At 41.7% G+C, this 18,908-nt stretch overlaps 1 protein-coding gene across 21 annotated transcripts in view; it reads left to right on the top strand.

Moving 5' to 3' along the window:
* MAGI2 (membrane associated guanylate kinase, WW and PDZ domain containing 2) overlaps positions 1–18,908 on the top strand; it is a 628,972-nt gene that overhangs the window by 519,960 nt on the left and 90,104 nt on the right. For 14 of the 21 annotated variants that reach the window (XM_083701299.1, XM_083701289.1, XM_083701292.1 and 11 more), the window contains 2 exons: positions 7,410–7,441; positions 9,315–9,504. In XM_083701299.1, coding sequence (XP_083557425.1) covers positions 7,410–7,441; positions 9,315–9,504 — 222 coding nt within the window. The remainder of the gene's footprint in view (positions 1–7,409; positions 7,442–9,314; positions 9,505–18,908) is intronic. The other 7 variants (XR_014555823.1, XR_014555824.1, XM_083701301.1 and 4 more) reach the window with 1 other exon arrangement.

The raw sequence follows: 18,908 nt of genomic DNA, 5'->3' as shown, positions 1-18,908 counted from the left end.
AGTTGGTGTGGCTTAATCCCAGGGGACCATGAGCACTTTGTCTTGAGCCTTTTAGCCAAACTGCAATAGAGTCCTACTGCTCTATATTCAGTAGGTGGTGGCAGCTACAATCAATTGGGTTGTTCTGTTGTGGGTTTAATGCATACTCTCCAACATCTCTCCAGTGAAAATAGGGACGTCCCATTCCATAATAATAATTCTATTATTTATTATTTATACCTTACTCATCTGACTGGGGTGCCCCAGCCACTCAGGGCAGCTTCCAACATAAATTAAAAAATTAAAAATTAACCATTTAAAAACCTTCCCTATACAGGGCTGTCTTAAGATGTCTTTTAAAGGTTACCTAGTTACTTACCTCCTTGGCTTGGGGGCCTGATAACGCCATACCCTCCAGCATTTCTCTGATGAATATAGAGACGTTCTCAGAAAAAAATGGGACATTTTGGGATCAAATCAGAAACTGATATGACTTCTGTAAACCCAGGACTGTCCCTGGGAAATAGGGATACTTGTAGGGTTTGTTTAATGATAAAGGTGGGGCACTTGGATGCCTAGGTAAATTGGTCTTCCTAGTGACCCTCATGGGGTTCTGGGGGGCAGAGAGGATAAGAACTTAAGGATCCCGGAGTACAACACAAGGGCATGGTACCAGCTAACCAAAGGGAGTTGATTATCACCAATGTGCCCCTAACATGCATCTACAGAAGGGCCGGCCCACCCAAGAGGCAAAGTGAGGTGACTGCCTCAGACAACAGAATCCACAGGGGCACCAGTCCCCGATGGAGAACTGTATTCCCACCTTGTTCTTGATGTAGATCTACACTCATTCCTTCTTCCCTAGCAGGGAAGGAAGCACCATGTTGTGGTTCTCCACAGGTGCCAAAATATATTGGACCAGCCCTGGTCTCTTTTTAATATGAAAACTAAAACCTAGAATTTGTCCTTTAAAATATGAAGACAGTACTGTCACAAAACTGAATGTAAACCTAACATGAAAACAATGACCTGTACTTTGGGAAAGAAAGTTTTTGATTAAGTGAACTAAAGGTTGCATCACGCAGGACCTTGAAAGTACGCGCCAAGATCAATTATCCCCCTGGAAAGTGTCAGGCAACCATCTGTTCCTTTGCAAAACAACCGAGGAAGCCATATGTGAAGAGACATTTTGATGATAAAATGGAATAAGCAAAGTCTTATGGACCTTATCGTCCATGCATCAAGTGATGTGGAATCAGCAGTGACTGACTTTGGCCTTCCAGAGGTTGCTGGACTCCAACTCCTATCGGCCCCAGTTAGCATGGCCAGTGTTTAGAGATTAAGAGAATTGTAGTTCCGAGAGACAACAGGCTTGTGACCCCTACCTTAAAATTTATTGTAAAGGTTCTGAGTTCACTCACTTCCAAACATTGACTAAACTAAACTATCAGCAACCTTACTTCTTATTAGCATGCAGAATAATGCTCATCGCTGAAAATTTCCAGAAGCTTCAAAAGAGTGCACAACATCTTAAGATAATGTTTATATATATATATATATATATGCTTTCGTAGATTTTCACGGGTACAGGAATGCAGGTTTTGGTGTCCTCGGGTGTCTTCCCGTGTAAAAGTTGGGGTGTCTAGGCGACGTTTCGACGAGGTCTCACTCGTCATCTTCAGGCTGGTGCTTTCGGCTTCTTGTTACTTTTTCAGCTGGAAGGTTTCCTCCCCGTAGAGGTAAGATATTTGCTTTCGTAGACACCCCAACTTTTACACGGGAAGACACCCGAGGACACCAAAACCTGCATATATATATATATATATATATATATATATATATATATATACACACAGTGGTACCTCGGGTTACAGACGCTTCAGGTTACAGACTCCGCTAACCCAGAAATAGTACCTCGGGTTAAGAACTTTGCTTCAGGATGTGAACAGGAATTGCGTGGCTGCAGCGGGAGGCCCCATTAGCTAAAGTGGTACCTCAGGTTAAGAACAGTTTCAGGTTAAGAACAGACCTCCGGAACATATTAAGTTCTTAACCCGAGGTACCACTGTGTGTGTGTGTGTGTGTGTGTGTGTACGGTGAGTGGATGAGAAAGAGCTTCGCCAGGCACAGCTGTGACAGGAATTGGAAAAGTAGGTTATAAAGTCAAAAGTTGGAGCCCTGTTTCCAAATAGAAGAATTTTCATACTTACTAGAACATACTAGAACTGTATGAAAGACAGATATTAACTGTAAATAGCCTTGCAAACTGTAAATGGCCTTGCCAGGCCAGTAGGTGAAACTGCTTCTCTTACAACAGTGGAAGGTAGAAACTACAGTGGTACCTCGGGTTACAGACACTTCAGGTTACAGACTCTACTTACCCAGAAATAGTACCTCAGGTTAAGAACTTTGCTTCAGGATGAGAACAGGAATTGCGTGGCGGCAGCGGGAGGCCCCATTAGCTAAAGTGGTACCTCAGGTTAATAACAGTTTCAGGTTAAGAACAGACCTCCAGAACGAATTAAGTTCTTAACCCGAGGTACCACTGTATGTGTATGTTTTGAAAGTGCAATAAAGTAAAATGAATGTGACCAGGTAATTTCATCTTAGATTAGGGCTCAGCTAAAAGTTGGACTTTGCGCTTTTCCTTCACAAAGAGCTGAGCTTGAATGCAAAGACAAGTGTTCTAGCTACATCCCACCCCCCCACCCCCCACCCCTCTTGTCTTCATTATTCTGGTTAAGTTGAACGAGGCTCTATTTGTAGTTGAATGCTTTTTCCAAAGAGCATTGCACGTATGTACTTACAATGAACTTGAGTGCTAAGTTTTGACAGCTGCGAAATGAGAAGGAAATAGCAGCATGGTTAGGGAAGTGTGCTTCCCTAGTATAGAAAAAAAATTGGGGTTTAAAAAACACACTTAAGAGGGTCTAATTCCCAAATAGCCCAGTGAAGGAAGCTCCTGCGTGGCCTCTGCGCAGTGGCAGCCCTGCTGGGTTCCAGGGTGGGGCAGGGGCAGGGGCAGAGTGACAGTGAGGCAGGAGTGCTTTGGGATCACCTTAGCACCTCCCTGCCCTGTGCCATCTCAGAGCATGACAGCAATACTGCTGGTTGGAGGCCAGGTCCATGGCGCCGCCCCTCCCCACCAGTTGTTCTCATGTGTATGGAATGGAGTATCCTGAACATGGAGCAGGGGCAATTCACAGAGTGACACTCCCCCCCCTTGTCTCTGTATAATTGCATTAAAGGTAAAGGGACCCCTGACCATTAGGTCCACTCGCAGATGACTCTGGGGTTGCGGCGCTCATCTCGCTTTACTGGCCAAGGGAGCCAGCGTACAGCTTCCGGGTCATGTGGCCAGCATGACTAAGCCACTTCTGGCGAACCAGAGCAGCGGATGGAAACGCTGTTACCTTTCTGCCGGAACAGTACCTATTTATCTACTTGCACTTTGACGTGCTTTCGAACTGCTAGGTTGGCAGGAGCAGGGACCGAGCAACAGGAGCTCACCCCGTCATGGGGAATTGAACCGCCGACCTACTGATCAGCAAGTCCTAGGCTCTGTGGTTTAACCCACAGCACCACCCGCGGCATTACCCATCTTTTTAATCAGCCTGTTTTCAGAAAAGTTAACTGTGTGTACTTATTAAAATATCCCATTCTATCTTTGGCACTCCTGCAGAGGCTATTTTTGAATACTGAAAAGAAGAATAGCTTCATGCTTCAGGTGGCAATTATTAATTCAATTAACAAGGAATGCCATTTGGGGTGGAGTCTATCTCTATTAAGATCAGTGTGGGTTTTGACGTTGACCTCTGTGGAACTGAACCATTTGTTTTTATTTTATTTTTGCTCCACTATATTTATTATTGACATTTTCCTCATGCTCAGTAATACAATTTTTCCGGGTGGCTTACAAGAGAAGCTGGAAAACAATTACTGTACACACAAAAATTGGGCTGTAAAATGATAAAATCTTATACAGGGTAAAACCAGCAGGTACAGCAAAGCTCACAGCAGCACCTGCTGCTGTAGCTTCCATGGTTAGCTAGATGTTTGGGAGGTGGCTGCCAGGTAGAGGTTTTCTTGCTGGGCTGAAAGTGTGTCTGAGTCTATCTGCTGTTGATCCTGTCCTCCTCAACGTCACAACCTTTCTGGTGTCCTACGCCCCCCAGGTATAGTGGGATACACAATCATTTTAGTTTGCTAGTATTTGTAGCTTCGTGTTTCTCTATTTAAATGTACATAACTGTTATGCAAATGTATCTTATAAACACATCCCAAAAGTGGAGAATTAGGATAAATGCAGCCATTTCAGAGCTGAGTCCCTGAAGCTACAGGGGCTGTTTTGTTTTGTTTACTTATTTATAAGGGTGGGTTTTTTTTACCCGCTCTTCATCTTAAAGTCCCATGGTGGATCATAACAATGTAATGAACAATTATACAGATAAAACAGTTACAATTATAGAACAAATAAAACTGTTCCAGATGGAACAGAACGGCTTGTCAGCTTTGTTTCCTGGTCTCTGCTGCTGGGACACAGCATTTTCACTCTGAAAATAAAAGTTGAAAATGAAAGTTGGAGGAAGAAAGTGACTGGTCACACTGTCAGGCTGTGGTGGTTCCAGGGCTATGAGGAGCCTGCAAAGCAGAGCAACACCCTCTTTCAGATCAGTAAGGAATGATTGGTTCTTGGCCAGTGCTTCAGGTTCAAGACCTATGGAGTAATTGCTAAGGACAGGGTCAGACTGATCTACATGGATATTTAATATAGCCCAAAACAAGGGTGACATTGCTTTACTGAATCCTCTGAGTTTCCTTGTGAGATGAGAGAGGTCACTGTGCACAGCCAGAATCCACCAATGGATTCTTCCAGAATCTCCTGCTGGGAAAAATTCAAGGCCGTTTGCCACAGGAATGAAACTGCCTGGTATACCAAGGGAGACAGTAAGTGGGGTCTTATTCATTTATGGGCAGTTACCATAGGTGCTGCCAGAGAGCATATTTGCTCTCCCAGCTGGTAACTTTATTGTGATTAAAATGTGCTCTATTGCCATTGGTGATATGTGAGCATGTTTTTCCATAAAAGCCCTATCCTGGTTACCCCAGCAATCTGATCATAGAGATGAATGGTTTCAGTTGATGGTATATCACCAATGTTCTCCCATTCCCTGGGTGAGGTTTGGGCTGAACATGGCTACTTTGCACTACAGGGGTGGGGGACCTATTGAGAAGGCCCACTCTAACAGAGTCATGGAATTTGATGGATTCTGGAACGCTCCTGTTGAGGTTAGCGTCACACCATGGAATGAGAATACTGTTATAATTACATTTTCCTTTTACAAGCAAGGAACATTAGCCATTCTTTTAAATACCACAGAATGTTAATGAATATTTGATATAAAATCATTCTCTCTGTTTCCAGTTCAACTCTTCATTCATTCATTTATTCTTACATTCATATAACCAGCCTTTCTTGGATCATGGAATCCAACACAGCATACGAGTGGCTCCTAGGCAGTCACCCCATATCCCATAATGACAGAGCTGCAACAAAAATGGTGCCACCAACACACAAAAAAGGAAATATTAGGTACCCCTCCCCAAAAAAAGCCTAAGAAGGAAGGAAAAATACCCAAACAGTCCCAGAAATACTCAGTGACATTGAATATTGAGTGACTGAGGAGGGAGGGGGGATGAAGTATAGGTAGAAAAACAGTAGAAAGAAACATTTAATTGTCTAGATAGGTCATTTCCTGGCTCACAATGGGAAACTATTTTAAAATGTCACTATGGATGGTAGAAATGGCTGGTCATAAATATCGGTGGAAAAGTCACAGATTTTAATGTAGCTGTGAGTCTGCACACACACACACACACACACACACACACACGCGCGCAATCCATAATGGAGTGAAAACCCAAAATGGGCAGGGGACTCAAAACAGCCCAGTAAGAACTGCACATTCTCAGTGAGTGTGGAATGCTGACGGACTGCTGGATGGGTGGGCATGGAGTGAAGTCAGGGGAACCATCAGTAGAAGGATTCCACACCGCCCCGTTTTGCTTCAGGGCCCAACTTCTTACTCTTAACATTTAGATCAAGTGTAGACATCTTCAGTGTATTGATTAAATATCACAGCAGAGGCTTGGATCCTAACTTTTCATTCTGTGAACAGAAAGTGCTTTCCTACACAAATCCCCAACACCACGCTTACATAGACTTCTGCTGCTCACAGAAAGGTCCCCTAGGTGAACTTAATTCTCCTCCCAGGAACGAGCACACTGTCTGTGAATGGAGCAAAACTTCCAGTCCAAGTCATAGTTCCCATAACATACTAGAAAGAATTAAATTTATCAAGGCATTGTTTTCTAGTAACACAAATCCTGAAAAAGGGGGGGGGACTTAGGTGGAATCTATACCTATATAAAAAAACATTCTGAAAATGCTTTTTTTAAAAAAAAAGTGTTTTTAAAAATACATTGAATTTTCCATAAGACTCACCATCGTCATCTAGTGTCACATTGTATATTGCAATTTAAACACCCTTAAAACGTTTTATTTGCAGCCGTATAGCTGAGTCCACAGTCTTTGGACAAATGTTTCTGGACCTTCAAAAATAAGTATTCGTAAAGTCAGACACTTTTCCATGAAAAAAGCCTTCCACTTTTCATGTACTTACTGCCTGAAACTTGTTTTTAACATAGAAGCCACATATAAAGCAATTCTTTTCATTGTGTTCTGTTACCGAAGTAAACAACAATAGGTCTTTTCTTTATTCATTTTATAACCTCCCTAAAACATTTAGATATGTTCGTATCAATATTAATTATCAATATATTTCTTGTTCCATTCTCCAATAAACAAGCCATATTTCTACAAGTTGAGTTTGAAGTTTTTGGTGTTCATAAGAAGATAAGAAGTTTCTTGGGAAAAGGAATAATTGCAGCATTATTTATGCAGAAAAAATGACTTATTCCTTGATTTATTTAGCAGTGTTGCTTGATGACATTATTTAAATATAATGTAATATGTTATATGTTATAGTCAAGTATTGTAGCTATTCTGAGTTGTCAGCTGTGTTCAGTGGTACTCTGCTGAGTACCTTGAAATCCACTCTCTAGGTCCCAGTACAACTTGAGCAAGCAGTGAATTGAATTTTGGAAAATTGTGCCTGACCACGCTCTTTCTAAAGATAATGTCAAATGTATTTTTGACTCCACTGAATAGAAGTTAAGGTGACCTTGGATGTTCAGATTAATCTCCTAGGTACTTCCTATCTCCCGTCAGGGAATATTGTATGCTCTCATCAACATTAATAAAAATTACACATTTGAACAAACAACAAAGAGGTTTATTGTTGTCCAATCTGCATAATAAAAATAAAACAAAGATGCACTGATGTTTTCTTTTCTTTTCCTTTCTTTAGGATTCTTTTCACCATGGAAGACTCCAAAACCTGTAAGTTTTCGTCTCAAAGTCTTTGCATTATGACATGTGATTATGTGCTAGTTATTGCTTTTGAGTGCATTCAGTTTCAGTGGGAGAGAATTAACTGGGTGCTTCAAGTTGCAGTCCTATAGCCCAAGTGCCATTCCCTCAGTGAAGAGGGAGGTCCATGAATGGGATGCCACCTGTGATACCAGAGGCCCCCTCCCCCAGCTCTAAAACAGAGGATTCCCAGGCTTGTGCTGCTGGGGGCAGCCATGCTTATTCAGGACCCAAAGCCTTTTTACTCTTCCCAACACATCCACAAAATTTCTCTGAAAATTTCCCTCCCATTATAGCTACTGAGTGGGAACATCAAATTAACAACTGTTAAGATTGAGAACAATACTATTTACTTTAGCTGGATTGTGTATTATGTGGTTATTTATCAGAATGCCTTTCTAACCATAAACACCTGGAAATAAACCCCATAGGACTGGATGGGGCTTCCTTTTGAAGGCATATGCTTAAGATCACACAGCACATCTTACCTCTTCAGGATTTTATACCGTCCTCATTTCAAGCAAGTTTGCAGAGTGGTCACAACATGGAAGTAAGCCTTTTTGAATTTAGTGGGGATTACCTACGGAACAGCATTCTTAGGATTATATTGTAACCTTTGTTCCTGTGTTTTGACCTGGAACCACCATGCTTCCTGTGCTTCAAAACTCTCTGCAAAAACAGCTAGCTAATTAGTATTTCTTCCTAACATCTAATCCTCCTTGCTTCCACCAGTCTGTTCAGCATAATTCACAAAGCATTTCTCAATAGGATTAGCCAAAGGTAAGTAGATTATATTAGATCCTGGCTGCCTTGTGGCCTGGCTGCAGGCAGGTATTTGTTATCTAAGCTAGGCAACAACATTTCAGACCTGCGGGAAAACTAGAGCCAAGGAGGTTCAGGGCAGAAACCCCAATTTCAGCCAAAGGGCCATGTTCTCCTCTTGGGCAACCTTCTGAAGGCCAGGCAACAAACATGGGCTAAGGCCAGCCAGAGGCCAAATAGCAGCAATGGCGGTGTCAGGAGGGCAGTTTGTGGCTCTGCCCACCACACTGGCCACTATTGGGAAAAGGGAAGCAGAACGAGAGAGAGAATGAGAAATAAAAGCCTATCAGCTGGCAGTGGTTTCATCCCTGTCTTCAACTTGTTGACAAAGACCTTCAAGCATTTCTGATGTGTCAACTAAGCACAGGCCTCCTATAGAATATTCAACCGTCAATAGTCTAGCTACTTTTCACATGGTGAATGCAACATATTTCTGTTGTATTTCTCTCGAAGGGAATAACAGAAATGGCAAAAGGAGTAAAATTATTTATATTCTTCACTGAGGAATGTGGCCCTCATGATGGAAAAGCTTCCCCACCCCTGTTTTACATAGTACTAGCTGCCATGTACTCTGCAAATACATCAATTCCTGCTTTTGGAGACTCTTGATGGGGCAGGGCAGGGAAAGAGAAAAAACCCAAGCTGTTTCAGCCAGCTACAGATGAAATTCCTCAGCAAATCACCGCCCAAATCCCCACTGATGCAAAACACGCTTCTTTTAAAAAAGTGCTGATGGCTGTGGTATTGCTGACTGAGACCACAGGACAAAGATAAAATACAAACCGTGCTTTACCTTGTAATAATCACATTCATTATTGATAAAATGCTCAAGGCTGCAAACCTATACATATGTACTTGAGCGTCAGCCCGTGAAACCCAGTGGGGCTGATTTCTGAGTAGGTACAGAATGCAAGCTATGAACCGCGTGGGCATTGTACAGTTTTGTATAAACAAGACGTCGCCCTCGCCTGCAGGTGTTCAGTCTAAACCTTTGTTTTCTGCTGTCTGTTATTTATTATAGATGATGGAACGATGGGAGAATCAAGGCAGTCCACAGACAAGTTTATCTGCTCCAGCTATCCCACAGAACATCCCCTTTCCGCCTGCCCTTCACAGGAGTTCTTTTCCTGATTCAACAGAGGCCTTTGACCCAAGGAAACCTGACCCATATGAGCTGTATGAGAAATCACGAGCTATTTATGAAAGTAGGCGTAAGTGACAAATATGGTCCCCCTCCGCAGAGCACTCGGAAACTTTAAACAATGCCTTATACACGTTCCAAAGCTGGCACAGTGGCACTGCTTGCCATACCTCAAAGCAAACCAAATAATAAATCCAATTAGTGTAGATGTTACAAAAAAAAACACAACCACTGCCACAAGTGCCTTCATATATTTATCCTAAATTTGCCTCCATTTGAGAGTGTGTTCCATCTATTTCTCTACTGATTAATTGTAATATAAATAGATGGGAGCTTTGCAAAAGCCATAACTGCTTTTGGTTGGTGCCAGTAATCATTTGCTTGCGTGTAAATTGGCATTTTGTTTAGGTTACCTGCTCTGACTCTCCCGCCCAACAATGCAGAACAATGAATGTCAAGTTATTTTTACAATGCAACCTTTGTTATATTTCACAATGAAAGTGCTTGAAAACTTACATCTATTTTCCCTGGTGTATTTGCAGTCCTCTCAGAATGCTGTATTGAAAATAAGACCTGCACGTTTTTATGGATATTATAAAGTGTCTTCCGGCATCTTACAGTAGGGTCTCATATTTATAGCTGCTGGTCTCCCAGGACCAAATTAGATGAAACAATGGCTGAGTCAGGATGAAAGAAATGAGCAAATGAGGAAGTTCTTGTGGATTGGGGAGCTTTGTGGGTGCGAAAGAGAGGCCCATGCATACAAAGAGCTTTCTGCTAGAATAGGAAGTCATATTCTCACTCCTTTATGTGTGTGAGAGACAGACAGAGTGTTATTTGGACATAGTGCTAAACTGTGGCTTAGTGTTATGCCTGAATGTACTCATAGTCTTGTTCATACTTAAGGCTCCTGGTGTTTGCCTCCTATGAGGAAGCGCACAGCTTCCTCAGACACCGCATTACACAACACTACACTACTGTACGAGATGCGGGTGGCGCTGTGGGTTAAACTACAGAGCCTAGGACTTGCCGATCAGAAGGTCGGCGGTTCAAATCCCCGCAATGGGGTGAGCTCCCGTTGCTCGGTCCCTGCTCCTGCCAACCTAGCAGTTTGCAAGTAGATAATAGGTACCGCTCCAGCAAGAAGGTAAACGGTGTTTTCGTGCACTGCTCTGGTTTGCCAGAAGCGGCTTAGTCGTGATGGCCACATGACCCGGAAGCTGTACGTCGGCTCCCTCGGCCAGTAAAGCGAGATGAGCGCCGCAACCCCAGAGTCGGCCATGACTGGACCTAATGGTCAGGGGTCTCTTTACCTTTACACTACTGTACAAGAGATTCTCCCAACATTACAGTAAATACATTAGCTGTAATCTTTGTGGGCTTCAGCCATGGTGTTTCTCAGAATTACCTTCATTTGGGCCTGTTTACAAATGTGGACCAAGAAACCTGGAATGGAATTAGTAATGACCCTATTCAAACCCATTTTTGGAAAACAAGCTTGGATTGATTTTTTACTTGCCTTTTCCCCTTGGTACATCTATTGCTTTAGTGGCAGAATGTGGATGTGGTGCTGAAAGGTTATTCCCCAGCGAACTCCCTTCTGGGAATGGTTGTCAGAAGGAGTGACGGGAGGACCTGTAATTAGCAAGCACTTTTTGAAACTCAGCATCTTTGCTTAAAAGAGACTTGACTTGATCTAACACTTTAAAGACAGGGCAGTCCTTTTCCCAATAATTGCTCCCCATATGGGAGTCACTCAACAGTAAATGAAATATTTTCACAGAGTCTTGCACTTGTTATTCAGCAGGGAGGCTCTTGAATAAAACTACTATAGACAGTGTCAAAAAGTGCAGAGTAAAGATTAACTTCAATCTGGTTAATAAAAAAAAAGGCTTGAGAGATAAAGAAGAATTAAAGAAGGCATCAATCAGTAGAAGAGATTATAACATGGGTAGGCAACTAAGGCCAGATCCGGCCCAATCACCTTCTAAATCTGGCCCGCGGATGGTCCGGGAATGAGCGTGTCTTTACATGAGTAGAATGTGCCCTTTTATTTAAAATGTATCTCTGTGTCATTTGTAGGGCATAGCCCCCCCCCCAAAAAAATATAGTCCTGTCCCCCACAAGGTCTGAGGGACAGTGGACCGGCCCCCTGCTGAAGAAGTTTGCTGACCCCTGGATTATAATCTTCAGCCTGGGACAAAGAATATATTTTCAGAGGATTACCTAATATCAAGTAATTTGTAAGGGTCATATTTAATTCATATTTTGGCCTAAATGTCATTCCAAACCTTCAAGTTAAGCAAAAGTTAAAGTTAAGTAAGTTTTGAACCTTGTAGCCTGTATTAAAAACTGTTACAGTGGATCCCAAATGTTCCTGTATACCTGATAGAACATCTGCACCCCCATCGTTTAGCCCGGAAACTGAGGCCCAGTTCCGAGGGTCTTTTGGTGGTTTCCTCAATGAGAGAAGTGAAATTACAGGGAACCAGGCAGAGGGCCTTCTCAATAGTGGCCACCGCCCTGTGGAACGCCCTCCCAGCAGATGTCAAACAGATAAGCAACTACACAAATTTGTGAAGACATCTGAAAGCAGCCTGGTATCAGGAAGTTTTCAATGTTTGATGTTTGCTGTATTTTTATTATGTTGGAAGTCATACAGAGTGGCTGGGGCAAATCAGTTTGACATCTGATAGCAGGGCTTTCCACTGGGTGGAACTTACTGGTTCCCTGTAAGTTCAGTTCTTGCAATGAGGGAACTGCCAGAAGACTTTTGGAACTGGACCTCTGTGTCCAGGGATGGAGATGCTCCTTCAGGTCTACAGTACCAAAGCCATTTAGGGCTTTAAAGGCCAGCACCAACACTTTAGTGCAGTGTTTCCCAACCTTGGGCCTCCAGCTGTTTTTGAACTACAGTTCCCATCATCCCTGACCACTGGTCTTGCTAGCTAGGGATGATGGGAGTTGTAGTCCAAAAACAGCTGGAGGCCCAAGGTTGGGAAACACTGCTTTAGTGAGCTTACAGAGGCTGCTCACCAATATAATTTTGCTTCATCTGGAAATGAAACAACCTTAACCTCTTACATTAAAATTTATGCAATTCACACACCTGACTTCTTGTCAGTCTGCTCATAACACTCACGTGACTGTTTGGGTGGATTGTGATTCATTTTAGGAATGAGTAGCAAATTCTCTCTGGAGACCATTGACCCTCCTTATAGTGTTGGACTCCAACTCCCATCAGCCACAGCCAGCGTGGTCAGGGATAGTGGGAGTTGTAGTCCAGCAACATCTGGAGGGCCACAGATTCCCCACTATGGCCATAGATGGTTTTGAAGCAAACTGTTTATCAAAAAAATCAAAATGTTGTGTGTTATTGTGCTCATGTCCTGCTTACAGGCTCCCCATAGGCATCTAGTTAGCCCCTGAGAGAACAAAATGCTGGACTAGATGGACCGTGGATCTGATCAAGCAGGGCTTTATGTTCTTGAATAATAAAGGAAGCCTTAAGAACAAACACAAACATTGCAGAAAGCCTTAATCAAGGGTTCCATTGGCCAAGCAACCCTTAAGACTACACCACCATATGCCCTTCTTCACATTGGTACAATGCATTGTTTCGATTTCTTGTGGCTGCGTTATATTGTCTTAATATATTAACTAGATTGCCTGTTTTATTGGGTGTAAGTAGCTTCCTGAGCAAGACAATACAGAAAAGTGCCCTGGGAACATTCAACATCAATTTGAAACCCCAACTGGTCCGTGGTATGCTGCAGCAATTAGACTGGCAGGGGATCTGCAGAATAATTAGCCCAATATGTTGCATAACATCTTACGCCAGCAAAATTTCCACTTTGGATGGGAGCACCCTTTTCTCATGCAACTCTCTTATGCAAAGTTTCAAAACAGCCTTCTGCTAGCAGAAAGGGCTTTGCACCAGCAGAAGGGCAACAATTGGGTGCAGTCTGATTTTAGTGATTCTCTTGAAATGTGCACCTGAGCTCGAGTGAATGCACTGAGTCTTTTTCATTCCTTTTCTCAACTTCATTTTCCCTTTAGGGTGCAATCCAAGGTGCTCTTTATACTGAGGAGATGGGAGGGTCATTATAAGGCTTGCTGCATTACTTCCTTGAATGTTGGCCAATGGAAATTTCCTCTCACCCATATAGTCCTGTGGAAGAATGTTATAAGTTCAGCAGCACATGGTCATCGTTAGCATATTTTTTATGCTGATATTGCTTAGATTCCAAGACCTTTTTCCCAGTGAGAGCAGAACATGCATCTTTCTAGTGAAATGAGCTGTATTGCTTGCTAAACTAAGGGAAATTCTAGAGGTGATATTAAATGAGCAAAAGGGGGTTTGGGGGAGAGTGGTTTTATTTTTCATTCGATTTTGCATAAAACGTGCTTGAGATGCTACACCAGTCCTCCCTTCCTTCCCTCAGTTATTTTTCTGCTTTGAAAATTGGCTGCTGGATTTAAAGTGAGAGTTTCCCCGAAGCTTTCTATATTAAGACATCAATCATGCACTGAAGTATAAAGTTGTCAGAAATCTACAGAAAATTCTGAAGTACACAATGGAATATCCTTTGTGTTTTCCATAACACAAAACCATTAGGCAGCTTTGTGTTTCTGAGGTTACGGTGCTTGTGAGGTTACAATTTGTGTTTAATGTATGTATATACAAATACATATACATAATCAGAAGCACTTCAAATTGCAATCCAAGGCTGATGGGTGACATGCAAGTGCCATTAAACAGGAAAACAAGATGCTGCTGAAACTTAAAATGTAAACCATGAGATATTCAGCTTTAACTAAACACACACACACAAACGAACTAAAAAATATCACTCTAACAGCATAACCCTACATATGTCTACTCAGAAGTAAGTCCCACTGAGTTCAATAGCAATTATTCCCAGGTTAGTTGGTATAGGTATACAGCCTAAAATGCTTATTATTGCAAATCCTTGTAATGCTTGTTAGTGTGATGAAAGAGGCTACAAATATTCCTGAACTTCTGGGTATTATAAAAACCCACTCAGAGAGAGTTTCTTACTTTGTAGTGTTGATTAGTATATACAAGGTTGCAAAAGATGGAAGACTCATTTCAAGTCTACTTGAAAGAGATCTCCTATACACAGATCTCCCTAGTACGAAAAAGGGCAGAATTAATAACCCTAAACATTTACAGCCTGAGATTTATTAATAGCTTTTTCTGTAAATGACTTGCTCCTGCATTTTAATGCATACTTCATATTTTCTGTCTTCGGATCTAAAGCTGCAGGAGATAATTTGAGAATTAATTAAGTATATATGCAATCAGGAAGATTGGCAGAAGAGCATCTGTAGTATATCTCTTTGAAGGAGAGTGTTAAATAAAGGAGAATGTTAAGTCATTACAGTGCTCCCTAAGCCCATTCTAGCCGAAAGGATGGGCAGGACAACTTATGAGTTAGCAAGCAGAGTTATTCTATACATGTAAGCCCCACTGAGTTCAATGAGACTTACTCCAAGGTAAGTGTGCATAGATTCCCTATGCACATTTACCTGTGCACTTCATAGAAGCATCAGCGTCTGTGGAGGCACAAGGTGGTGGCAGAATTCACTGTGGCTGCCTAGCCTGTGGTTCAAAAGTCACCTGGCATCCACTACACTCATTATTAGCTACAGTTGAAATATAAGAAGTGTGAAATCCCCTTCGTGGTATTTCTAAGAACCTAGGACCAGATCAGAACCTCTGTAGGAATATATGGGTGTGGGGGGGGTTGTCTTTGCCCTTATTGTGGAAGCTACACTCTCCTTCCGATCCCCATGGAGAAAGCAGCTACATTGTTTCCCATTGTATTGTCTACTTCATAACAATCAAATTAGCACATATCATATGTATTTTGTCTGGTATGCTGTAGGCAATTTGTGTGCAATATAATTAACAAGTTGCCCTTTACATATATCTCAAGGTGATTTACAAACATACCATTAAAAACAGCTAAAACAGTTTTTAAAATGGTCCAAAACACAATGGTTTATTTTTACAAGAGGGTGATGAGAAGATACAAAGAAGTTAGAGCTTTGATTAAAAATAAGGTTTAGAAGATGTTCAGACTGCAAATGGGCAATATTCTCAGTTTAGTAAACTTGCCAAATTCTTCCCTCCTCATCTCTGTAGCTGCAATTTTGCATAGTTACACTTACTGGTTTCAGCAAGCCCTACCGAAACCCTGCCATGAATGGAGAAGAATGTTACTATGGAATAGTTTTCCCCCATTGACAAGAGGAGGAATCAGAACTCTGTTTCCAAATTTAGTATTTCACACATTACTGTTTCCAGTGGACTAAATATAGGCTCTGGTCCCTCAACTGCATGTTAGAGTGGCCACAATCTCTTTCTTGGCTGTGAGTGTCAAGTAGAGCACCCATGTTATGTAACCTTTCACTGGCAGAATAACCATTATTTGTTTGGGAGGCTCCTGTGAGCTACTATGGCAACTTTTCAGTCTGTGTATATCCGCCTCCCACCCACCTCCCCAAAATGACATGCTAAAAACTAATGTTTAGAGCGGCCTTTTTTGTCAGCCATTCAGTAAAATTGCCTTCATTCTGGGGGAAAATGTAACTAGAGCTTCTTCCTGCCCACTTTTTCAAAGCACATTTAGATGTTGGATAATACAAAACATATTGTATGTTTCTCAAACTATTCTGAGGAAATCATAGGCTAGGGAACTTGTGGCCATCAGTCCCATTTGGCATGGCCAACAGTCAGGGACGGCTGTTATCCAGAAACCTTCAGTCCCACATCCCTGCTGTAAAGTATCTTCAAGGATCATAAGCTATTGGTCCCATTTCCTGCATGCATACACACAAAATACGTATTTACACTTCTTTCTCCAGATCTAGGAGATGTGATAGTTCATATATTTTGTGAATTTGAAATAAGAATTAACCCTCCTGGCATCACAGGGAATATGCATCAAATGGAGAGGAAAATGTAAGCAGCAAAGATTAAACTTTTCCCTGTGCGGCTCATCTTGGCAGAAAGAGTTACTCGTCATGGCAAAATGTTTTTGTTGGTTATAGAAGCTGACAATGTATCCAAAAGCATTTCCAGATGAGATTATGAAAATATCAGCATTAGAGAAAGTGCTGTGGATGAGAAGTGGTTTTGATTGCTGGCTGGCAAGGCGGCCCCAGAGGAGTTACGCTAATAGAAAGTGTCAGCTCTGCGACTGATGGCTGTATTAAAGACGTAGCAATCAGCTTCTCTTCAACCCGGCACACATTTACAAAAAGTTGCACAAGTTACATTTGCAGTTAGACAATTAGAAGGCTTTTATCTGAGAAGCGATGCAATGGGAATTTCACCGTGTAACTGAAGGAATGAAACATAAACCAGCCATCATAATTTATTATCTTCTAAAAGTACAGTCCTACAGCTGCAGGTCCCACTGTGTTCAATGTAGCATTCATAGGAGTGAATCCTCACGGTGTATGTCTGTGTAGAAGTGTACCTAGGATGACAGTATCCTGTGGCAAAGATTGGACTGATACTGGAAAGAAGGGGCAGGCATGAGAGTTCCTTCCTATGGATCAGAAGAGGCTCACCCGATAGGAGGGAGAGGAACAAAGCAGCAGGGAGGTCAACGCAGTGAAGGCTTATCAGCAATGCCACTGCCAAGACACTATAATAAATAATATAAAAAACTAGTGCTGTGTCTCCACCCCACTGGGAAGCTGCTTCTATCCTGGATGTAGAATCCATTGATTGCCTTCTCTAGCCTTGATGTGTCATCCCTACAGTGCATCAGCTCCATTTCTGAATGGTGGTTTGAACTTTCATGTGATCTGGCCTCTGATAGTTTTCTCATACTAGCAAGAACCTTCATTTCAGCACTTGTTGTGCTCGATCTAATAATATCATGTGGCCTGATTTCTATATTTTTTTTTAAATAAAGAAATAATATAGGGAGTGTTGTTGTTTTCCAAAAAGGCTGAGCAGAATAGACCAACTCTGTAACAACTATTCAGTCATTTCCCTCCTAGATTTCATATTCTGTTTGTTTACAAAACAATAATCAATATAATAAGAAATGTTTTTCTCAGGGGTGGGGGGAAATGGCAGCCAGAGATTTCTAGTTTAAATAGTAATTATTCAAACATTGCATTGTAGAATCACAACACTAGATATATTCCTTTCCATGGAAACAAAGCTGGAATGAATAATTTTATTGAAATATATATTGTCACACACAAGTAATTATTTGGAATACCTAGCATGATCTACTGGAGTATTATTATTCACCAAACTAATTGATTTTTTTTGGGGGGGGGGATAGAAAAGAGGTATATGTAATTTCACTGAAGCTGAAACTGCAGAAAATCCCCAGATATGTAGCCACTGATTTATCCAAAATCTATGATAGTTCCCAGCATATATGCTACACACCAATTCTAGATTGGGAACAGAAAGGCAAATAAATACACAAATTACAGACAACCTCACTTGGGGCAGGACAGGACATCGTTATGATCATGAAGCCATACATTGCCGTTCAATCAGCCTACTCAAATAATCCCCATCTAATTTTGGACAAATGTTAAAAGTTGCTTCCTTGGAAGAGGGATCAACTGTACAATAACTCCGGAACTAGCTCTGTGAGCGGAATAGGGGTATATAGTTCCCAGGATACTTTGGGGGAAGCCATGGCTGTTTGAAGAGGTATGATACTGCTTTAAATGTAGAGTGCAGATGGAGCATCAGTGAGTCTTGCCCCCACCCCCGCCCACTCCACTGATGGTTAAGAGCAGTTATAGAAACAGGGTTGTGCTGTATGCATACATCAGTATTCCAGCAGTTTAAGTACTATAGCTTCCCCCAGAGCATGCTGGGAATTGTAGTATGCTGAGGTTGCCGGGGGTTCTCTGTCTTAAAATCCCTAGCTTCCTGACAGAAGCACCATTTCCAGGTTTCCTTGGTGAGAGTGGAAACCAGACTTGACCAGTTTAAGAGCCAAGCTGGAAGCCATCACTGAGTTTTTTTAAAATAAAAAAATAGCTGGGGGAGGAGCAATTTTCATCAGGAGTAGAGTACACAAAGGGAAGATTTAACTTTACCCTTCCCAGATTATATCATTGAAAATCACCCCCAAAGCGAGTAAAGCATTTTTTTACAAAACTAATGGGGGGGGCATTTCAGCCACTGATGAAAGGGTTAAACTGTTCCTCTGTGCATAGCAGTCCTGATGAAAATATCTTTCTACTCCACATGTCGATATCATCATCATCATCATCATTTTATTTCTATGCCAACAATTAAAACAATGCTCAAGGCAGCTTACAATATGTCTGCTATTTTATTATTATTATTATTAATAATAATAATAATAATAATAATAATAATAATAATAATAATAAATGTTCTTCCACTCAGCATTATGACTAGTTTTGCCCTAAATCTGCAGTGTAAATCCAGGC

The sequence above is a fragment of the Podarcis gaigeae genome (assembly GCF_964106915.1).
Source record: "Podarcis gaigeae genome assembly, chromosome: 10".
Classification (NCBI taxonomy): domain Eukaryota; kingdom Metazoa; phylum Chordata; class Lepidosauria; order Squamata; family Lacertidae; genus Podarcis; species Podarcis gaigeae.
This window is presented reverse-complemented; position numbering and strand designations above follow the sequence as displayed.